This window comes from Melanerpes formicivorus, unplaced genomic scaffold (genome assembly GCF_026170545.1).
Source record: "Melanerpes formicivorus ecotype bairdi unplaced genomic scaffold, bMelFor1.0.p_v2 SCAF_15, whole genome shotgun sequence".
Taxonomy (NCBI): Eukaryota; Metazoa; Chordata; class Aves; order Piciformes; family Picidae; genus Melanerpes; species Melanerpes formicivorus.
In genome coordinates this window covers 13,296,425-13,318,840 of record NW_027142367.1, presented here as the reverse complement: position 1 = coordinate 13,318,840, position 22,416 = coordinate 13,296,425, and the positions used below count along the sequence as shown (strand labels likewise).

The 22,416-nt window shown below is 42.6% G+C and overlaps 1 protein-coding gene across 1 annotated transcript; it reads left to right on the top strand.

The window, feature by feature from the left end:
- Positions 1–1,630: 1,630 nt before the first annotated feature.
- Positions 1,631–22,030, top strand: MC2R (melanocortin 2 receptor). Its single transcript, XM_068147754.1, has 2 exons — positions 1,631–1,654; positions 18,064–22,030. The coding sequence occupies exon 2, from the start codon at positions 18,223–18,225 to the stop codon at positions 19,180–19,182; it is 960 nt and encodes a 319-aa protein (XP_068003855.1). The 5' UTR covers positions 1,631–1,654; positions 18,064–18,222; the 3' UTR covers positions 19,183–22,030.
- The last annotated feature ends 386 nt before the right edge of the window (positions 22,031–22,416 follow it).

The window sequence follows — 22,416 nt, the reverse complement described above, 5'->3', positions numbered from 1 at the left end:
AGGTTTGTAGCCACAGAACTGGTAAAATCCAGTGCAGAGCCACAAAAACATCTTCTTTACAAGGAGAGACTGAGGGAGCTGGGGTTCTTCATCTTGGAGAAGCAGAGACTGAAGGGTGGCCTCATTAATGTTTGTAAATATGTAAAGGTTGAGGGCCAAGAGGATGGAGTTAGGCTCTGCTCAGTGATGCCCAATGACAGGACAAGGGGCAATGGGTGGAAGTTGAGGCATAGGAAGCTCCATGGAAACATGAGGAAAAGTTTTTTTCACTGTGAGGGCAATGGAACACTGGAACAGGCTGCTCAGGCGGGTTGTGGAGTCTCCTCTGGCAACATTCAAACCCCACCTGGATGTGTTCCAGTGTGATCTGCTATAGGTGATCCTGCTGGGCCAGGAGAGTTGCACTAGATGATATTTCAAGGTCCCTTTCAGCTCTTAACATTCTGTGATTTTGTGATTACAAACTGTTTCTCAGGTGATCAGGTCCTTCTCTAATCACTTTACATTTTCGGCCTTCAAACTAGAATCCTCTACTGATTTTACAGCTCAGTAAATAAAAAATAAAAAACTTTATGCATTGTGGTATCAGAGATTATTTTTCTTAATCTGTGGATTGCTGCTTTTCCACTGTAATTCACTGTAGTACATCTTTTTTAAACAGTAATTGTATTTTGAAAGAAATAAACATTAATAACCCTTGTCCCCTCTCTGATACATCATTTTTATCTTCCCCTCAAAAAGCAAAAATGAAAAAGTTAGAAACAGAAAAATCAGGTAGAAAAACTGACCTACAGCAGCATCATATGTCTCTGTGGAGCAGAGAAGAGACCGTGAATGCAGCATAAGCCCTTTTGCTGCTGCAGCTTTGTACTTAATGTGCCTCCTGGAGGCATATTTCTGTTTATACCATTAAGAATACGAATCTGCTTTAAGGGCATTGCTATTCAAACATTATTTAGTATACCCAAATGTGAAGTCTTTCCCTAAGGTAACTAACTTATGCTATTTCCCCCTGCTATTTTCACTAATAGGGACTACCAACTTATCATTAAATATTGTTAAAGCTCAGTACATTTTTTACCTTCATGACCCTAATTATCATTCTCCACAATGATCACTTAAATTTATCCAGACAAGTACAGCTGGACTTCAGTGCTGCCAAGTTCTCTCTGCCTCATTATCTTTTCAGGTCAGCCACCAGAGTAGAGGTCTTAGATTGAAAAACACACAGTGGCAATTGTCTTGATGGGCAGCAAACATCCTATGACAACTCAACCATCTTGCTGAGTGTTTAATCCCTCTTTATAATCAGAACCACAGTCTCACAGATTCCTTGATTTACATTCTGCTAAATAATGGGAGGGGAGGTTATAAAGATCAGAAGTAGCTAAAAGGGTGATACTACTGAAACATGGAATATCTTCCCTTTGACTGGACAGCTTTTCTTTTTTCTTATAAGTGTTTTCAGAGACAGTGGATGATTTACACTAAAGTGACCCTAATTCAAGGTTATGCCAATGAGACAACTGTCTCTCTTTGATTTAGGTGTTCCAGTCTTTCCTTTACGCAAAGACCATGTTGGCTCCGTTTCATTTATAAGTAGTTATGCTCCCAGAGCTACCAGCCCACTGACTAACAAGTTTTTCACTAGCAGGTAAGTGGAAGTTTATTAAATCTATCTGAAACTCAGAAAGCCTGCTTGGAGAAAGTAGTGAAGGGTGAAACATTATTTATGGAATGCAATGCCATATTTCTAATGTTCCCTAAAATCTTTCATCTTACAATCATTCTTCTCTACAGCAAAATTGTGGCAGGGAGTTTTACATCTTGTGAAGTTTGAAATTTTCCTCTTTATCATCTGAAGAAGTTAAGCTATGCAGTAGGAAGGATTCTACTGAAATACTTCTTGTCCTTTGGATACTGCTTTCCTTGCTTCATCTCAGGTTTTTCCATGCATCAGAGGTCAAACATCTCTGAGGCTTTCCACCTGGTCATCAATGAGTCTTCTTCTTGATCAAGACTGGATATTATGCGAGGAGGTCTACTTCTGCTCCATAAGGCTGTGTAGCATTCACTCTGCTGCAGGGAGATGAAATTTCATTCTCTCTCTAGTGTAAATACTGAGTAATTCCATAGATCTACCCGATATTGTTATAGATTCTCAGGAGTGTAACTGATAGCAGACTGTGATTTGGTGCACTCTGTCAGTGCTCTTAGATACTTAATCAGTGTCAGTTTGCAGCACACAGCAAAGGCAGGCAGCAGACACCAGAGATCTCTGTCCTTGAAGGAGATTACTATAAGGTAAATTGGAGCAGGGCAAGTGCCTCTATTTGACACATTGTTACAGATACCTAAATTTAGATCCTCCTTTTACCTTTTTTTAGACCAGAAGCAGAAGCCAAATGCCAGCACACATACACACATATCCATGTAGTTCTGTGATACCTCTGCAGCAGTGTAAATAATTGTTCTGCCATAGCACCATTGCCATGGGGCTCCACATATCAATACATGGAAAAGACAAACTGGAATGACCTGGTCTATCTTCATAAACCTCCCACAACTCTCCAGAGATGACTTTGGATGACAGCACATCTTTTTCAAAGAGACTTTGTCCACTTCTACTGATAGCAGCTCTGCCAGCACTGGATGCCAATAGGCAACCAGACTAAAGCTTTATGTGGCCACTACTCCAAATGGAAGCAGATTTTTATGGGCTTGCAGCATTTGTGTTTGATTCTTCCCACATTTCTTCTCCTGTTCATTATTTCTCCCTAATGCACAGATGAGCATGAACATAGCTCTGAAAAGATGTATGTCAAAGAAGTGTTTTCTTCAGCCTGCTCCCATCCTGTTGGTTTCCTGAAGAAAGTACCCATCTCTTTAATTCATTTTTTAATCATTGCCTTTTCACTCTTTCTACTTTCCATTGTAAAGAGATGTAAATATATTAGCTGAGTGGCACGATAAAAGGCAGGGCAGTATTTTTAAGTAGCTCTCAGGAAGGAAGATCCTATATTTATTATGCATATAGTTCAATAAAGCCTCCATGTGTATAAAAAATAGAGTGTTTAAACAACAGAGGATGAGCTATAGATCCACATCCTCATTTTCTGTCATTTAAAAGGGTAAAATATTCCTCTGAGTGCTCCATCTGCTTTAATCATTGCTGTGTTTACAATTACTGGAGAAATCACAGCCAGAGAAAAAAATGTGTGGCTCCTAAAAACACACCTAGGAGGGCTGCTTTCCTCAGAGTAGAAACACAGCAAATCTTTGTCACAAAACGGTTAATGCTTTTCTGTGCAGGAGATTTCCTTGATGTTTGTTGATAACATTTCTGTGATGGCATTATTACTGGCAAACTTAATGATTTACTGGAATGGATTGGAACAGAGCAGCGGCCTCAGAAATGTCATTTGAAGGCCCCTTGATTGATTCCTACAAAGATCCCAGAGAACTGTTTGTCCTATATTCAAATTCACTATTATTTTTCATTCCTTGTACAAAGCTACAGCTATGCATAGGCTTACAATTAATTTCTTCTGGAAGCAAATAAGAAAGAATAATGTAACAATAGCAGATTATGAAGTCTGGAGCACAGTAATTAATGTTAAAGAAAAAAAACCACCAAACATGAACCAACCTACTACAATCTTAATAAAAATAACACACATATATTTAGCAGGCACTGATCATTGTAGCTTGTCACCAAGTCACTCCAATGGACTCAGACTGATCTACTGGAGTGAAAGATGTGACCAAAGGATGTAAGCACCCTGGTGCTTAGGGACATGGTTTAGTGTTGACATTACAAAGTCACAGAATGTTTGAAAGGACCTCCAGAGTTCATTGAGACCAACCCCCCTGCTAGAGCAGGATCACCTAGGGTAGTCCACATAGGAATGCATCCAGGTGGGATTTGAAAGTCTCCAGAGAAGGAGACTCCACAGCTTCCTTGGACCGCCTGTTCCAGTGCTCTGTCACCTTCACTGTAAAGAAGCTTCTCCTCATGTTGAGATGAAATCTTCTGTGTTCAAGCTTGTACCCATTTTTCGTCATCTTATTAGTGTGCACCACCGAAAAGAGATTGGCCCCAGCCACTTGACACTCACCCCTCAGATATTTATAGACATTGATCAGATCCCCTCTCAGTCTTCTCTTCTCAAAGCTAAACAGTGCTGGGTGAAAGGTGGGACCAGATGATCTTGAAGGTCTCTTCCAACTAGGTATATTCTGTGATTCTGTGATCATTTCCAAAGCAATTACTTGCAATCATTTCCAAAGCGATTACTTGCATCAGGCACAGCAGTTTTCTTTTTCTTAGGTAGGTTATGTTGTTAGAAATTATAATAGACTAATAATCATATTTATTAGTGTACCACAACCTTACAAATCAACAGCAGTTGTATGGAGAGTGAGATGGCATGTGTTTCTGCTGGGAACTTAACACAGCAGAGAGGAGGCCATCTAGAAGGTTCTTAGAGTGTATGGAGGATGGTTTCTTATCATGGCTGTTGTGTGAGCCTACCAGGGGTAAGGCTTTGCTTGACCTTTTTACAAAGAGAGATGGGCTGGTGGGAGATGTGGTGGTTAGAGGCTGTCTGGGGTCCAGTGACCATGAGATAATTGAGTTTTCAATTTGCAGTCAAGCTAAGAGGGGCAGCAACAAAACCTCCACTCTGGACTTCCAGAGGGAGAACTTCAGGTTGCTTAAAGAACTAATTCAGAAGGTACCTTGGGAAACAGCCCTTAAAAGCAAAGGGGTCCAGGAGGGCTGGGCCTACTTCAAGAAAGAACTCTTGAAGGTGCAGGAATAGGCTGTGCCAATGTGCTGGAAGATGAGATGCTGGGACAGCCAGCCATCCTCAGTGGGCAATGAGGTTCTGAAAGAATTAAGGGGGAAAAAAAGAGTGTGTGTCATCTTTGGAAACAAAGAAGAGGTAACCCATAGAATGTTTGAGGATGTTGCTAGGTCATGTAGGATTGAGTCCATCATCAGTAAGTTTGCAGATGACACCAAGCTGGGGGCAGGTGTTGATCTGTTAGAGGGTTGGAGAGATCTGCAGAGGGACCTTGACAGGCTGGACAGATGGGCAGAGTCCAATGGCATGAGATTGAACACATCTAAGTGCTGAGTTCTACACACTGGCCACAACAACCCCATGCAGTGCTACAGGCTGGGGTCAGAGTGGCTGGAGAGCAGCCAGGCAGAAAGGGACCTGGGGGTACTGGTCTATAGTAGGCTGACCATGAACCAGCAGAGTGCCCAGGCAGCCAAGAAGGCCAGTGGCATCCTGGCCTGTATCAGGAACAGTGTGGCCAGCAGGAGCAGGGAGGTCATTCTGCCCCTGTACTCAACACTGGTGAGGCCACACCTTGAGTCCTGTGTTCAGTTCTGGGCCCCTCAGTTTAGGAAGGATGTTGAGTTGCTGGAACGTGTTCAGAGAAGGGCAACAATGATGGGGAGGGGTCTGGAGCACAGCCCTGTGAGGAGAGGCTGAGGGAGCTGGGGTTGCTTAGCCTGGGGAAGAGGATGCTCAGGGGAGACTTTGTTGCTGTCTACAACTACCTGAAGGGAGGTTGTAGCCAGGTGGGGGTTGGTCTCTTCTCCCAGACAACTAGCACCAGAACAAGAGGACACAGTCTCAAGCTGCACCAGGGGAGGTTTAGGCTGGATGTTAGAAAGAAATTCTTCACAGAAAGAGTGACTGGCCATTGGAATGGGCTGCCCAGGGAGGTGGTGGAGTCACCATCACTGGAAATGTTTTAAAAGAGACTGTTTGAGGCACTTAGTGCCATGGTTTAGTTGATTAGATGGTGTTGGGTTATAGGTTGGACTTGATGCTCTTAGAGGTCTTTTTCAACCTGGTTAATTCTGTAAAAATAACCTAAACAATTTTCATGATCACATGTTTTCCATCTGGAAAAACAGGGGAAATCTTTGATGAATTTCATTCCCTTCCCAGATAGCTGTGTCCTAAATGACTTTAAAAAGTTATCCATGGGACAGCAATTTGCCCTTGTGGCCAAGAAGGGCAATGGGATCCTGGGGTGCATTAACCAGAGTGTGTCTAGCAGATTGAGGGAGGTTCTACTCCCTCTCTGCTCTGCCCTGGTGAGGTCCTATCTGGAATATTGCATCCAGTTCTGGGCATCCCAGTTCAAATGGGACAGGGATCTGTTGGAGATAGTCCAATAAAGGGCCGTAGGGATGATGAAGAGACTGGAGCACTGCCTGATGAGGAAAGGCTGAGAGATCTGGGGATTTTTGGTCTGGAGAGAAGACTGAGAGGCGATCTAATAAATGTATATAAATACATAAAGGCTGGGTGTCAGGAAGAATGCCTCACTTGTGTCCTGTTTTAGGACACGGGGCAAGGGATGTAAACTACAGCACAGGAGGTTCCACCTCAACATGAAGAACTTCTTTACTATAAGGGTCACAGAGTACTGGAACAGGCTCCCCAGAGAGATTGTGGAGTCTCCTTCTCTGGTGACTTTCAAGACCTTCACTAGATTCTATGGTCCTGCTTTGGCAGGGGGAATTGGACTTGAAGATCTCCATAGGTCCCTTCCAACCCCTAACATCCTGTGATCCTATGACCCCTGCACTGTTCCCCAGAGAAGAGTGTGTGGTCTGCACCAGTACTGGGTAAAGAAGCAAAACACCATTCAGAGGTGCATTAGGTCATGTACAGCCCTTGATTTTCTGCAGGTTGTAGTTTTTCTCTCTATAGATTGCTCATTTGCAATAAATGGTCCATACATGCGATATAAATAGGGTTGTTTCACTAGTGAATTTATGGCCATTCTCTTTTGATGCTCATGCTCAGTATTTCTGTAGAACCTCCAATACTTTAAGAAATTATTATTTTAGCTCCAGATACTTGAGATAGCAGCATAGCTTTCAGTCTCATAAATGGTATGTGAAAAATTACACTGCCACAGGGAATTAATCCATCAGAAAATGCTTCTGACTTTCCAGCTTTAATTTCTTTTTCTTACTGTCATTTCAGTGTCCCTGTCATTTCATTCACAAACATCCTAAATAATTCCTTTTCCTCTTTGCTACTGCAATGATTTTTTTATGCATATTGAAAACTCAGTCTATCTGTTGTTAATCACACTTTTGCTGAAATAGCCAGGGCTGTTCATGTGTTTAATGAAGCTGCACCACTAACACTGTATAGAGACTAGTCCTGACTATTAAGTCTCTTCACAGTTTAAAAGTTCTGTTTAACTTGTTGTTGTTGTTGGCAGCAAAATCATGGCATATTTAATACAGCAATTTTCAAGAAACAGGAGGAAATCTTTCCTGAAATTGACATTTTTCCTTCTTCATTAATATTCACACAGCACATAATTGTGCTATTTCAATGTTGATCTTAAGGGGGGAAGAAAAAGAATTACCTATAAGAAACGGTCCCCACCTTTCAGGATCTTTTCATCTGCATTCTTTGCAAGACTTCCAGTCTTTTTGTCTTCTGCCCTGGTCCAGAAATTCTTTTTATACAGCTTCCAAAATCAGGGAAAAACAGAATACATAGAATTCTCCTCAACTTATGCACACATATCTGGCATTTAAAATTTCAGTAAGTGTGATTTGCAGCCTAATTCAACTCTAGAAAAGCTGCTTATAAGGAAATCACAGTTACAACCACGTGAAAAATATTTTGCTAGTCATTAGCCCAGCTGGCTTATGCGTGGCATTAGATACAATAACATTTTGTCTGTATTTGGCTTGCATATACATAAAAACTAACCTTTTTTTAGTCTCTTTGCTGTTTTATTCACGAAGTCTTACCTCTAGCAGTGTGAATTTTAAGCAGCAGATATTGAAACCATATCGGGCATATGATAGAATCATAGAATGGTCTGGGTTGGAAGGGACCTCCAAAGGTCACCTCGTCCAACCCCTTCTGCAGTAAGCAAGGACATCCTTGTTCTGATGCAGTAAATCTCCAAGTTGTATAGCAGTGAACGCCTTTATACAACAAATATTTATCTAGGTCTGATGCTAGTTCATGAACTTGAGATTGGATTGCATAATGTTATATAGTGCCCTTATACATGAAGAACCAAAATTTAGTTGTAATGTCATTAGTATCTGGCCAAATTTATTTAGTTGAACACTAGAGGGAGATCGAACCAAAAGAATCTGATAGATTATGGCTACTAATTGGAGTTGCTCATAAAAATCCAACTGATAAGATGAAGCAACAAGTATCCTGATATCTTAATTTTTTTGTCATAGTTTTCACATACCCTTATTTAATATTGTTTGACCTGTAATTTTAAAGAATTGGGGGGGAAAATAAAACTTAGAAGGGAAAAGACTGCTTATATCAATCCCAGAAATAATGCATCCTGTATTAAATTATTTTTTCATATGACATACGTTTACCTCAATGAAAAGACAGAGATTATAGCAACCAAAACAGAAGCACAGAGTCCAGCTCCCACTGCTCTCTGCACACACAGTACTTTTTTTCTAGCATGTCAGGAGGGCAAACTCACATTTCTGAAAGACCTTCGTTGGAAAGAGATCTTCCTGTTGGATCTAGAGGCAAGGAGCTGAGACTGTTCACATTCAAAACAGGATGGAAATGAATGCTGGCACTCTTTTGCCATCACAACTGCCATTTTGTTCAGTGCTTGCAGCATAGATGCCTACTTTAAAACACAGACTTTTTTAGTTTTGTGTGAAAAGAAGTTACCAAATGCACACATTCTTGCTTTCTCATTTATTGCTAGGAAACACCAAGACTTTCAACAGGGTTCCCAAAGGAAGGGCTCTCACAGGATCATAGGATGTTAGGGGTTGGAAGAGACCTCTCGAGATCTTCAAGTCCAACCCCCCCTGCCAGAGCAAGATCATAGAATCTAGCAGAGGTTGCACAGGAGCACATCCAGATGGGTCTTGAAAGTCTCCAGAGACGACCTCTCTGTTAAGCCTGTCCCAGTGCTCTGTGAGCCTCACAGTGAAGAAGTTCCCCCCCATGTCGAAGTGGAACCTCCTGTCCTGTAGTTTATATCCATTGCCCCTTGTCCTATTATAGGGTGCAACAGAGAAGAGCCTGTCTCCTCCCTCTTGACACCCAGCCCTCAGATATTTATAAACAGTCATTAAATCCCTTCTCTGTCTTCTCTCCAGACTAAAAAGCCCCAGGCCTCTTAGCCTTTCCTCTGCAAGCTCCCAATAGTTTCCTAAGAGGAAAGACCTGGTTAATCAGCCCTGGTAGAGGACGAACCCTGTCATGCAAGTTTCTCAACCAAGGAACTACTCACACTTTAATTTGTACCAGTTGTTATGCTGGTAAGGATGTCTGAGTTGGATGGAAGCAGTGTGGTGCTGGCGCAGGCAGAAATATAGTCATGGACAAAGAACTCACAAGTAAGGATTAGTTTACCCTGAGTAAACTGCTCTGCATAGTAGCTCAGTCACCTCACACATTAATACAGTGTGGTGCACCACCAGCATACCCCAATTTTGGTGTACACCATGGTGTAAGGAGTAAATGTGATCTATGCACACCAATTATTGCTCTTTTTATTTAAGGAGGAAAAGGTTTGGATAAGCTCAAGGGAGATAACAGGAGTGAGGGGGAAGGAGCAGAGAGAAGCACAGATGGGAAGGGAGAGTTGGAAATTTTCCTTTCAGCATGATGAGCTGCTAAACTGGCTCACGGATTGCTGTGAAACCCCAACCTCTCACAAAGTTGCCAGTCAGCTCTCCTCCATATAGAAAAACAAAATAAAAATAAGATTGCTCCAAGTCATACTTCACATCTTGCTTTAAAAGGCAGCAATATTCATGCTTTATCAAAAAAATCTGCTGCCACTGAAGTAAAGTCACAACTTCTGGATCCTTCCTGCCCTTTTTGGGTCTGTTTAATAAATGATTAAGGATGTAAAATGCAGGCCATCTAAGGAAATAATTTCCTTTGAGAGTTTAACAGTTGCAGCTGAGGATGTTTCTTATATGATCTACTAATTTTCATCAAGTAGGCAGATTTCTATTTGGGATTTTTGATACTCATCGTATCGAGGTCCTTCTAGGTCTCACTGACCTAGAAGTTAGTGAGGTGGTCTAGTCATGAGGTCTGTGGTGACAGGTTGGACTCAATGATCCTCGAGGTCTCTTCCAACCTTTGTGATACTGTGATACTGTGATATTTTGAGTACTCTGAGGCAGTCAGGTCCTGCACCTGGATTGATGCAGTCTCCAGTGACTGAGAGCAGTCCTGTAGAAAAGAACTTGGGATTACTGGTAGATTAAAAGCTGGACATGAGCCAGCAATGTGTGCTCATAGACCAAAAGGCTAGCCATATTCTGGGCTGCATGAAGAAAAGCATCACCAGCAGGTCGAGGGAGGTGACTCTGTCTTTCTACTCCACTCTGGTAAGACCCCACCTGCTGTGTCCATCGCTGGAGGCCCCAGTACAGGAAAGACGTGGACCTGTTGGGAAGGTCCAGAAGAGGCCACAAAAATGAGATCAGAGGAGATGACAGTGATGGGACTGGCACAGGTTACCCAAAGATGTGGTAGAAGCCCCATCCCTGGAAAGAGTTGAGGGCAGATTGGATGGGGCTCTGAGCACTCTCATGTGTTTGAAAAAGTCCCTGCTCAGTACAGGGGGATTGGACTAGATGAACTTTAAAGTGCACTTCCAACACAAAACATGATTTGATTTCTATGGCCAGAAAAGCTAGGGGAGAGAAAGCAGTCAGTTGCAAGCTAACAGAGCCCTTCACAGTCTAGTTCAGGGCTAAGCCCAGCTGGTAGACAAAAAGAAATGCCCATTAGAAAGTGCAGGGAACAGTCTATCTTCATAGCTTGCCTTCCTGTAACAGGTGGGGGGGTGAGGAAGAAGAAAAAACAGGTCTTTTTCTTGTTTTACAGGCTTAAAAACCTAAGCCTCCACATCAATGCTTTTAAGTGGCTTGTTTCTTTCTTAAATCCCTGGCACATCTGGAAAAGCTGGAAACAGGACAGAAAGTAATGTCCATAGGCTTTTTTTGTCAAACACATTTTGATACAAAATTGGAACAGCTTAAATGGTGGCCACTAGAAAAGTGCACAGCTCCCACCCCTGTGAATTCTGCTGTCACTTTCAGGAAAAGGTCATCCTAAGCAGCACCAGGCATGGCAATCCATTGTACACAGCTTGTCCAAATACCTCCATAAGAGATTAATATCTTACTATGGCCATGTTTTAGAAGGATAACCAAGCTGAATGAAGTACCAGGTGCCTTGATGCCTGGGGTACTTTCACTTAAACCAATGAGAGTTTAGACATTGGATAGCTTTGGGGATGAAATGCTGGAGATAAGGATATCAGAGGCATTTGTTGGTACACTGGAGACTTTTTATGGATTGATAAAAGGTATTTCAAGTGACAGATAAGTTCCTCTACATACTGAAGCGCTGGAGCTCTTCTGTTGTGAGGACAGACTGAGAGAGTTGGGTTGCTCAGTTTGGAGAAGAGAAGGTTCTGAGGAGACCCTATTGAGTCCTTGCAGTATCTGAAGGGGTCCTACAAGAAAGCTGGGGAGACTTTTTAGGATGTAAGGTAGTAATAGGACTAGGAGGAATGGATCCAAGCTAGAGGAGGGGAGATGTAGATTACATGTTAGGAAGAAGTTCTTCTCCACAAGGATGATGAGACACTAGAACAGGTTGCCCAGGGATGCGGTGGAAGCCCCATCTCTGGAAGTTTTTAAGGCCAGGCTGGAAGTCGCTCTGGGCAACCTGATCTAGATGAAAGTGTCTCTACCCATGACAGAGGGGTTGGAACTCTATGATCCTTGAGGTCCCTTCCAACCCTGACAATTCTGTGATTCTGTGAATGGATTATGAAGCATATGTCTATGCTGTCTGAAATACAGAACACTTGTTCTTTCTCACTATTACTAAATCAGTTTTCATTATGTATATGTATCTAGATAGATAGACAGACACACACATAGAAGGACAGGGATTTAATACATTTCATAGGTCTAGAAACAAACCATTGTATCCACATAATTAGCTAGTTACCTCAGATGGGTTATGCAGTCCAAAATTCAGAGACCACTCAGTACTATTTTAGTCTTTATTTACTGCCAGCTGTGTAGAGAGCAAGTACAGCTTGGGATCTCTCCAATAAAGAGAGATATGGGGGTTTTTCCAGTAAAAAAAGTAACAAATTAAAAAACCCTGGGAAATTATGCACTATTTACAGTATATAATTATTTTATTATATCTTATCATTATAGTTCACAGCTGAAATTACTTTGGTTTTGCTATTACAGCTGAACAGGCCAGTTTGTTTAACATTTTGGGGCTGAGGAAACTGCACTCTTTATTTATTTTAAAGAAGTTTTGAATCCAATAAAAATAAAATAAAATCAAGTGCTGTGCTATTACTCCCAGACATTTCAGGTGCTAAGTCATTGGATTTCCACTGTAAAGAAAACTGAATTTTTATAATTAATAGGCACTGGGCACACAAGAGAGGATTGCACCTTTTTGTTCAGTGTTAATCCTGCCTGGTGCTGGGAGCTTTCAGCAGCCACAGAGGCATGCTCAGCCTTGTCATAAGATTAGGCACTGAGGCTGGCTTTGAGCAGTATGAGCATGCCTTGCAAGGGTTAGAGTGTTGTAAAGAGACAAACCACAACCATGGTGAATGAATCTGATTTAGAATAAACCTTTATTTAGAATAAACCAAACCAGGTTGGAAGAGACCTTCAAGATCATCGTGTCCAACCCATCAACCAATCCAACCCACCCAAACAGCTAACCCATGGCACCAAGCACCCTATCAAGTCTCCTTCTGAACACCTTCAATGACGGCGACTCCACCACCTCCCCAGGCAGCCCATTCCATAGCGCAATCACTCTTTCTGTATAGAACTTCTTCCTAACATCCAACCTGAACCTCCCCTGGTGCAGCCTGAGACTGTGTCCTCTTGTTCTGGTACTGGGTGCCTGGGAGAAGAGACCATCATCTGCCTGTCTACAACCTCCCTTCAGGTAGTTGTAGAGAGTGATAAGGTCACCCCTGAGTCTTCTCCTCTCCAGGCTAAGCAACCCCAGCTCCCTCAGCCTCTCCTCATAAGGCTTGTGTTCCAAACCCCTCACCAACTTTGTTGCTCTTCTCTGGACTCGTTCCAGCAAGTCAACCTCCTTCCTAAACTGAGGGGCCCAGAACTGGACACAGTACTCGAGGTGTGGCCTAACCAGTGCAGTGTACAGAGGCAGAATGACCTCCCTGCTCCTGCTGGCCACACTGTTCTTGATGCAGGCCAGGATGCCATTGGCTCTCTTGGCTGCCTGGGCACACTGCAGGCTCATGTTCAGCCTACCATCAACCAGCACCCCCAGGTCCCTCTCTGCCTGGCTGCTCTCCATTGTGTCTCTCTATTTGTTTTTTAAGTTTCTGGTTCTGGCTTCCAATCTCCCCGTTTTCTGCTTCATCTTGCTTTAGATAACTACAAATTGAACAGAAATTTGTGAATATCACAGATGTATTCAATTTTTAGTAAGGTCTCTATTGCCATCAGCTCACTTCCCATTACAGCAGCTCAGGGCAATGCCTCTTTCTAAACAAAGAGTGTTTCTGAATATCCAGTATACTGAGCTGTTGAGTTCTCCCTCCAGGACTTAATTTAAACATGAAAAGGAAGGGTTGATTTTGCAGGTTTTTTTGTGACAGAGGCACATTTGCAAATGTATTTAAAACTTAAAGGGTCTTTTTGACTTTTATATTTCTTGCTGCAGCCAGGAAAATTTATTGTAAGACTGTGAATTACCTCCAGAAGGCTAAAATCCAAATATTTCAGCCCTTGCAAGGGAAAAATGATTGCAGTATGCAGCACCTTATTCATTCTTAAATAATTGTGTTCTGTGTTAAACAATTCTGACATGTAAACACTGGCTGTTAGAGGCTGACTTTGCAGATGCCTGCAGAAGATAAACCTGAGATCTTTGGAGGGTAATGGTGATGAGTTGCATGGATCCTTTGTCTGGATGATATGATGATGAAGCAAACTGACAAAATACTGACAGTGGAGGGGAAATCTGTTGCATCCAATCTGCAAACACCACAGGAGGGTAAACTGGTTTTTTCACCTGATGGTTATTTATAGCTTTGTGTGAAATGACCTTGGCTTTATTTCTGCAGCTGGTGCAAATATGCACCTAAGCTCCAAGGTACCTTCTTTTTCCATTAGATTTAGGACACACTAAGGTTACCCACAGACTCACAGGATGGTAGGTAGTGGCAGGAACCTCAGGAAATCCTCTAGTCCAACAATCACTGCTAAAGCAAGGTAGCAAGGTGACCCTGAGCAGGCTGCACAGGATCTCATCCATGTGGGTTTTTAATCTCTCCAGAGAAAAAAACAAACCCAGTCTCACCATATTCACAACATCTTTGCATCCCTTATGTAGTCTGTCTGCCCTACAATGTCTAGAAGTGTTAAGCTACTTCATGCACAGTACCTGGTAGATATGTAGGAAAGTCTTGTAAATGTGGGGCTTACTGCAGATGTATGATAGAATTGCACAGATCAAGTGTAGCCAGCAGGTCGAGGGAAGTGATTCTTCCCCTCTACTCCACTCTGGGGACACCTGTACTTAGTCCAGTGTTGGAGCCCCTATTACAAGAAAGATACGGACATGCTGGAACATGTCCAGAGAAGGGCCACAAGGATGATCAGAGGGCTGGAGCACCTCTTCTATGGAGACAGACTAAGAGAGTTGGGGCTGGAGTCTGGAGAGGAGAATGCTCTCATGAGACCTTATTGTGGCCTTCCAGTATCTGAACAGGGCCTACAATAAAGCTGAAGAGGAAGTTTTTAGGGTGTCAGGTAGTGATAGGACTAGGGGGAATGGAGCAAAACTAGAAGTGGCTATATTCAGATTGGATGTCAGGAAGAAGGTCTTCACCATGAGGGTGGTGAGACACTGGAACAGGTTGCCCAGGGAGGACTAGGGGGAATGGAATGAAGCTGGAGGTGGGGAGATTCAGGCTAGATGTGAGGAAGAGGTTCTTCACCATGAGAGTGGTGAAACCCTGGAATGGGTTGTCCAGGGAGGTGGTCGAGGCCCCATCTCTGGAGGTGTTTAAGCCCAGGCTGGATGAGGCTCTGGCCATCCTGATCTAGTGTGGGGTGTCCCTGGCCATGGCAGGGGGGTTGGAACTAGATGATCCTTGTGGTCCCTTCCAACCCTGAATGATACTATGATACTATGATACTATGAGGTGGTAGAAGCCCCATCCCTGCAGGTTTTTAAGGCCAGGGTGGATGTGGCTCTGAGCAACCTGACCTAGTGTGAAGTGTCCTGCCCATGGCAGGGGGGTTGGAACTAGCTGATACTTGAGGCCCCTTCCAACCCGGACAATTCTATGATTCTATGAAGCACTGGATTTACTACCTGTGCACCACATTGTCTATACCTATATTTCTGTCTGAGAGGTCTGAAACTGAAACATGGCTGTGGACCACACTGAAGCATTAGAAAATGAGATAACTAGCGAAGTCCTTGGTGGAACCCTAATGAAGCAGTGTGCAACAGCCATGTAGATATGCTGAAATGTATATCTCTGAAATAAGAATATTTTTTGTCTGGCTTTCTGTTAATTATTTGAAAATAATGTTGTGGTAGAGTGCAATTATTCCATTTACTGTAACTGCACTGATACGTTCTGCACTTACAAGTTCTCTGCTCTAACCCAATGCTGCACTTCATATGAAGTTACTGCAACATTCTAAGCAGCTGATGTAATTTATCATGCCATTTATGATTCACTATACCAGCAAAGGAACATTATTGGAATGCAGTTGTGAGAGAACAGTGACTTAGCAGCTACATTTTTACCCACAGATTTTCCTTTTAAATCTCCATTGAAATAAGGCTCTGCCTGAAGTGCCTGTGCTAGCTTTCTGTTGAGTAAAAATTCAGGTGCTGAGCAAATTGCTAGATTAGATATCCTCAAACATAACTGTGACAGTAGCTCTGGCTGAGAACAGAAAAGCGATCGTTACAATGGCATTGCTGAGTCTCTTGTTAGCAACTCCTTCCTTCATATCCTGACAGATGTTGACTTAATTGTCTTTGGATATGTCCACACATGCTGAAGTGCAGTACAGTTTATTCCACTACACAGCTTTTGTTTTCTGATAAGTATGGGTACTGTTTTGGATGCTTTCTCTTAAGTGAGCTTGTTTCAGTTGAATTTGTGATGTCTGATGGTCCAACTCTCAGCACTCTTCCCCACAAGTAGCACCTCATTGGCAATTGCATCAGGTAACATTAGCAAACCCAGGACAGAAACCTGTTTTCCATCAAAAAAAGTGGCTTGATTCATTCATCTGCATTAAACCTAATCACATTCAAGCTGCAATTCATCTGTCTCGAATACAGATACCCACTGACACCTGCAGAGAGCATAGTATGTAAACAAAATAATTAAAACTTTTGACTATTTGCTTTGTAAACAAAATAATTAGAACTTTTGAGTATTTGCTTTTGAAATAGCTACAGAGCTTATTATGGCATTTGGCAGCCCTGATTATGAAAACTGTCCAAAGGAATTTCGAGACTTACTGATATGAGAGTGTCAAACAAAACTGTTTTAAACTTGAAAACAGAGGAAGAATATATCAGTTCAAAAGGGGTGAGTTTCCAAATAGCGGCTGCCTCTGTATTTCACAAGTAGGGCTATAAACGTGACAAGAGAAAAATGGGTCTGATTGGTTTTTTGGTAACATCCAAGCTAAATTAATATCATTTATTTATACAGTAATGAAAAGCCTAAAAAGCTTAATCTTTGGAAAGATTCCGATATCATAGAATCATAGAATGGTCTGGGCTGGAAGGGACCACCAAAGGTCATCTAGTTCAACCTCCCTGCAGTCAGCAGGGACATCCCCAACTAGGTCAGGTTGCCCAAAGCCTCACTGAGCTTCACCTTGAACATCTCCAGGGAAGAGGCCTCAACCACCTCCCTGGGCAACCTGTTCCAGTGTACCACTACCCTCATAGTAAGGAACTTGTTCCTGATATCCAATATAAATCTGCTCTTCTCCAGATTAAAGCTGTTGCACTTTGTCCTGTCACTACAGGCCCTTGCAAACAGACTCTTCCTCTCCTTCTTGTAGCCCCCCTTCTGGTACTGGAAGGCTGCTATTAGGTCTCCCTGGAGCCTCCTCTTCTCCAGGCTGACCACCCCCAGCTCCATCAGCCTGTCCTCATAGCATAGGTGCTCCAACCCCTTCATCACTTCCATGGCCCTCTTCTGGACCCTCCCGATCAGGTCCATTTCCTTCCTATATTGAGGGCTCCAGATCTGTACGCAGTACCACTTTGATGTAGTTTAGATTAGGACCATTATGGAGAAAGGAAAATGTTGTCTTGATGCTGAAATAAACATTTAGTCTTTTAGACAGTTGTAAAATGTAGCCAAGAAAAGGTTGTACTGTGGATTTCAGCTGCATTGGAAATATGTTCATCAAATCAAAAGATGATTTCAGTTTAAGTAAAAATGAGGCCTCTCTCTAGTGGGTAACATGCCACTGAAAACATCAATATTTACAAATGGTCATATCTCAATTGAGGGCATTTCATTTCATCATCAACAGTGTGGTGGTGGTAAACATGTCCTGGACATGTTTATATTGGCATTGGTTTCATTTGTGTCTAATAACAACTGCAAATCTTGTGAGAAATGCCGGGCTTTCTCCAAGCAAACAGCTGGGCCAGTAAAGATTGCCAAATTCTTGAAGTCTATTTCAATATCAATTGCAGTAAAAGAGGGATGCTCATAGGTAAAGTAAACTATCATATATCTTTTAAAACTGCTCTGAAGGTAAAAAAGAGTTTACACTATTTCCCCCCCTAAGGCTCAGCAAAGCCTGGAGCAGCTCTTATTTTCTCCAGGCCAACTCTGCTGCTCTCTGATGATGCTATAGCTTCATTCTGTGGCAACACACAATATTTCAAATGTCTATTTTTGCCATGCCATAGATATGTGGTAAATTTCTTCTTGACATTTATGTTTCTGCAGGCTTTATTTAGGAGAAATTGCAAACATTTCAATTAAGCCTTAAGATTGCTCCAGATGAAGAAGAAAGTTCTATCAAAAAAAGGAATGATCTGACAGATCAGCTTCATAATAAAGACAAGGCCAAAACAGCAATAGAGAATATTTCCACAACCAGAAGAAATGACCACTGAGAGACCTTTCAACCTAATCAAACGTCCAGGGCAGACAAACATTCCTTCCCTTGAAAACCTAAGTGATTTCTCCTTAAATATCACTGACTGCATCCAGGTTGTGGTGCCAGAAGAAGTATTTTTCACTGTTGCTGCTGCTGGAATACTGGAAAATCTTCTCGTCCTTATTGCTGTTGTTAGGAATAAGAACTTGCACTTGCCCATGTACTTCTTCATTTGCAGTCTGGCCATTTCAGACATGTTAGGCAGCTTATACAAAACTCTGGAGAACATCTTTATCATCTTGTGTAAAATGGGCTACTTGACACGTCGTGGGAACTTTGAGAAAAAGCTGGATGATGCCATGGATTCTATGTTCATTCTGTCTTTACTGGGGTCGATTTTCAGCTTGTTAGCCATTGCAGCAGACAGATACATCACCATCTTCTACGCTTTGCGGTACCACAATATCATGACGTTAAGAAGGGCCTTGGTTATCTTAGCAATCATTTGGACATTCTGTGCTGGCAGTAGTATAGCCATTGCGCTCTTCTCCTATGAAGTAGCAACAGTCATTCCCTTCACCATCCTGTTCCCCTTAATGATGTTTTTCATACTATGTCTCTATGTGCATATGTTCCTCTTGGCTCGATCTCATGCTAAAAAGATTGCCTCGCTGCCAACCAGCACAGTCCATCAGAGAACTAACATGAAAGGAGCCATTACACTGACTATTTTCCTTGGAGTGTTCCTTTGCTGTTGGGCTCCCTTTGTTCTTCACATCCTCTTAGCAAGGTTTTGCCCTCACAACCCTTACTGTGCCTGCTACATGTCCATTTTCCACGTGAATGGGACGCTTATAATGTGCAACGCGATCATTGACCCCATGATTTTTGCATTCCGAAGCCCAGAATTACGGAACACATTTAAGAAGATGTTTTGCTGTGCCAGATCAAACTGGAACTGGTAAATGCTCCATGAAAAATGAAGAGGCCCACCTACAGGGTGCCGTGCAGCATCAGTTTGCAGAGTTAAAAATACCAACAATTATGCCTGAAGTAATATTCTGCTTGTAAGATGCAGGCAGTGATTTTCAGAAGGCTACCAAAGAATGTACCAAAACGAGTGTGTGCGCAAATATTTGCCAACCAGACCTCCAGAAATACTGCTGATTAAGTTATATCTGCCAGCAATTTTACTACAAGTAGAGGAATAGCTGTATCTTAATTAACTTTTTCCATTTCAGAAAAATTATAAGGTAAATCTTCTGCATCGAGCAGTGCATTACCCCACAGATGAACTTCTGCCAACTCATTTTTTTCAGTCATTTCAATTTCACATCTATGCTATTTTTAAACTCTGTGTTTAAATCATAATGAAATGAACATTTGTTTCTAAACTGCACATTTGTGTAAAGTAGATTGTGATAAAGTAGAAAATAGGGACACATAATCGGATTTTGCTGGAAAAGTGAACTTGTTCCTGGTCTTTGACATCTAGTCACCCTAAATTCATGCAATTGGTCTTCTGCGGGTTTCAAATACAATTTTTGGAGTGTGAGTCTAAGAGAAGAAGATATTTTGATGCAAAAACTATTTTCAGCAACTGAAGTGTTTTTTCCAATGTAAAGTTGTTGTGGCAGCAAAGACAACTTCCGAATTTTAAAACCCCAAGGGGAATTGCTGGAGTTGCCAGCTCCTCGTGGAAAGACCCTGGGCCAGTTTGCTTTAATAACAGAGTAAGCTTGGCAAATATGTCAAAGAATGTCCTTTTAGCCATAACTTTCTAAATATGCTACAACTAAGATTGCAAAAAGCAAAATGATCATAGAATCATAGAATGGTTTGGGTAGGAAGGGACCTTTAAAGGTCTTCTAGTCCAGGCCCCCTGCACTGAGCAGGGGCATCTTCAGTAGGTTACTCAGAGCCCAGTCCAACCTGACCTGGAATGTTTCCAGAGATGGGGCTTTCAACACCTTGCTCAGCATCTTTGTTCTGGGTTGAGGCAGCCCCCTTCTCCACCCCTGGCAACAATAAGCACTCAGACAAAAGGATTGCAAAAGTGATGGAAAGTTTAAATAGAAAGCAGTGAACTTTTACAGAAAGCCAAAAGCGCAGTGACAAAGAAAGATCCCAAAGCAGACCCAGAGAGATCCCATCCCCACCTGAGGGTACACCCGAGACCCCCAGGGCTCCTTCTTAGCCCTCCCACTGCTAGGCTAGTCTCAGCTGGCCAGATCTGAGACTGCCCATCCCCCCATGGCCTTGAGCCTAGCCAGACCCAAAGCCAGAAGACATCTCCCCCAGTTACCGGCTGACAAAGGAGGAAGGAAAGAGAGCGTGCTAGACTCCGCACTGCATCTTATAGTGGTGCAAAGGATTGTGGTAGGAAATACTACATAATTTCCTGTGTCCACCCCTCTGGGCTGGACTTCTGGACACAGGAAGCAAACATTGCAGGGGGACACCCAGCTCAAACTGTAACAATCTTGTGACACTGTTACACACCCCTCATTCTCAAATTGATCAAAATTTTCAAAGGATCAAAATTCAACAACTACCAAGGAATTCAGACACCTGGATAAGGAATCAGTTCACCAGGCTGGAAATATGCCTCAAAGTGGTTTGGAATTTACAGAACCCCAGCAAGAGAATTTTGAATTGTCCCTACCCAAACAATACAAAACTGACAATACTTTAAGGCAGAATAATTTCCAACAGCAAAGCATCCTGAAGCCATCCAGAGCATATGGTAAAGAATCAACCTCAGGATAATTCAGTATCATAGTATCATTCAGGGTTGGAAGGGACCACAAGGATCATCTAGTTCCAACCCCTCTGCCATGGCCAGGGACACCCCACACTAGATCAGGCTGGACAGAGCCTCATCCAGCCTGCTTTTAAACACCCCCAGGGACGGGGCCTCGACCACCTCCCTGGACAACCCATTCCAGGGTTTCACCACTCTCATGGTGAAGAACCTCCTCCTCACATCTAGCCTGAATCTCCCCACCTCCAGCTTCATTCCATTCCCCCTAGTCCTAGTGGAGTTACTCAACTGAGCCAGAGAGAGCATTTAGTAAGAGAAAGCCATGAAGCTGAGAGAGACAAGGCATGGCTAGAATAAGGAGAGGTGAAGAGTAAAGCTATTAGAATTCACAGATAAATAGTTTACTCTGATGGCACACTAAGAAAAACTGGAATTTCAAGATAAATGGAATACATATTCATGGATTTGGGCTCACAGATGAAGATACCATACAGGGATGATAAACCTGAAATTCTCTATAGAACTAAGCAAGGAAAACATTCTAAATGAGAAAAGAGATACTAAGATGAAAAAATTCCAGGCCTACATATTTATTACCAAAAAAAGGTTTATCTATAAAGTTCAGGAGGGAGTTCAAATATAATCATGCACTCAATTTTAATGAGAATTTTTTTCCATTCCATCAAAAGCAGAACAAATGTAAAGCTGCACAGCAAGAAATTACTGAAAGAGAAAGAAAGAGAATGAAAGAAAGAACAAAAGAAAGAAAGAATCATTCAAATCACACAATATTTAAGATATAGCAAAACAGAAGACCTTTATTAGAATAAACCTTTATTAGAATAAACCAAACCAGGTTGGAAGAGACCTTCAAGATCATCGTGTCCAACCCATCAACCAATCCAACCCACCCAAACAGCTAACCCATGGCACCAAGCACCCCGTCAAGTCTCCTTCTGAACACCTTCAATGACGGCAACTCCACCACCTCCCCGGGCAACCCATTCCATAGCGCAATCACTCTTTCTGTATAGAACTTCTTCCTAACATCCAACCTGAACCTCCCCTGGCGCAGCTTGAGACTGTGTCCTCTTGTTCTGGTACTGGGTGCCTGGGAGAAGAGACCATCATCTGCCTGTCTACAACCTCCCTTCAGGTAGTTGTAGAGAGTGATAAGGTCACCCCTAAGTCTCCTCTTCTCCAGGCTAAGCAGCCCCAGCTCCCTCAGCCTCTCCTCATAGGGCTTGTGTTCCAAACCCCTCACCAACTTTGTTGCTCTTCTCTGGACTCGTTCCAGCAAGTCAACATCCTTCCTAAACTGAGGGGCCCAGAACTGGACACAGTACTCGAGGTGTGGCCTAACCAGTGCAGTGTACAGGGGCAGAATGACCTCCCTGCTCCTGCTGGCCACACTGTTCTTGATGCAGGCCAGGAT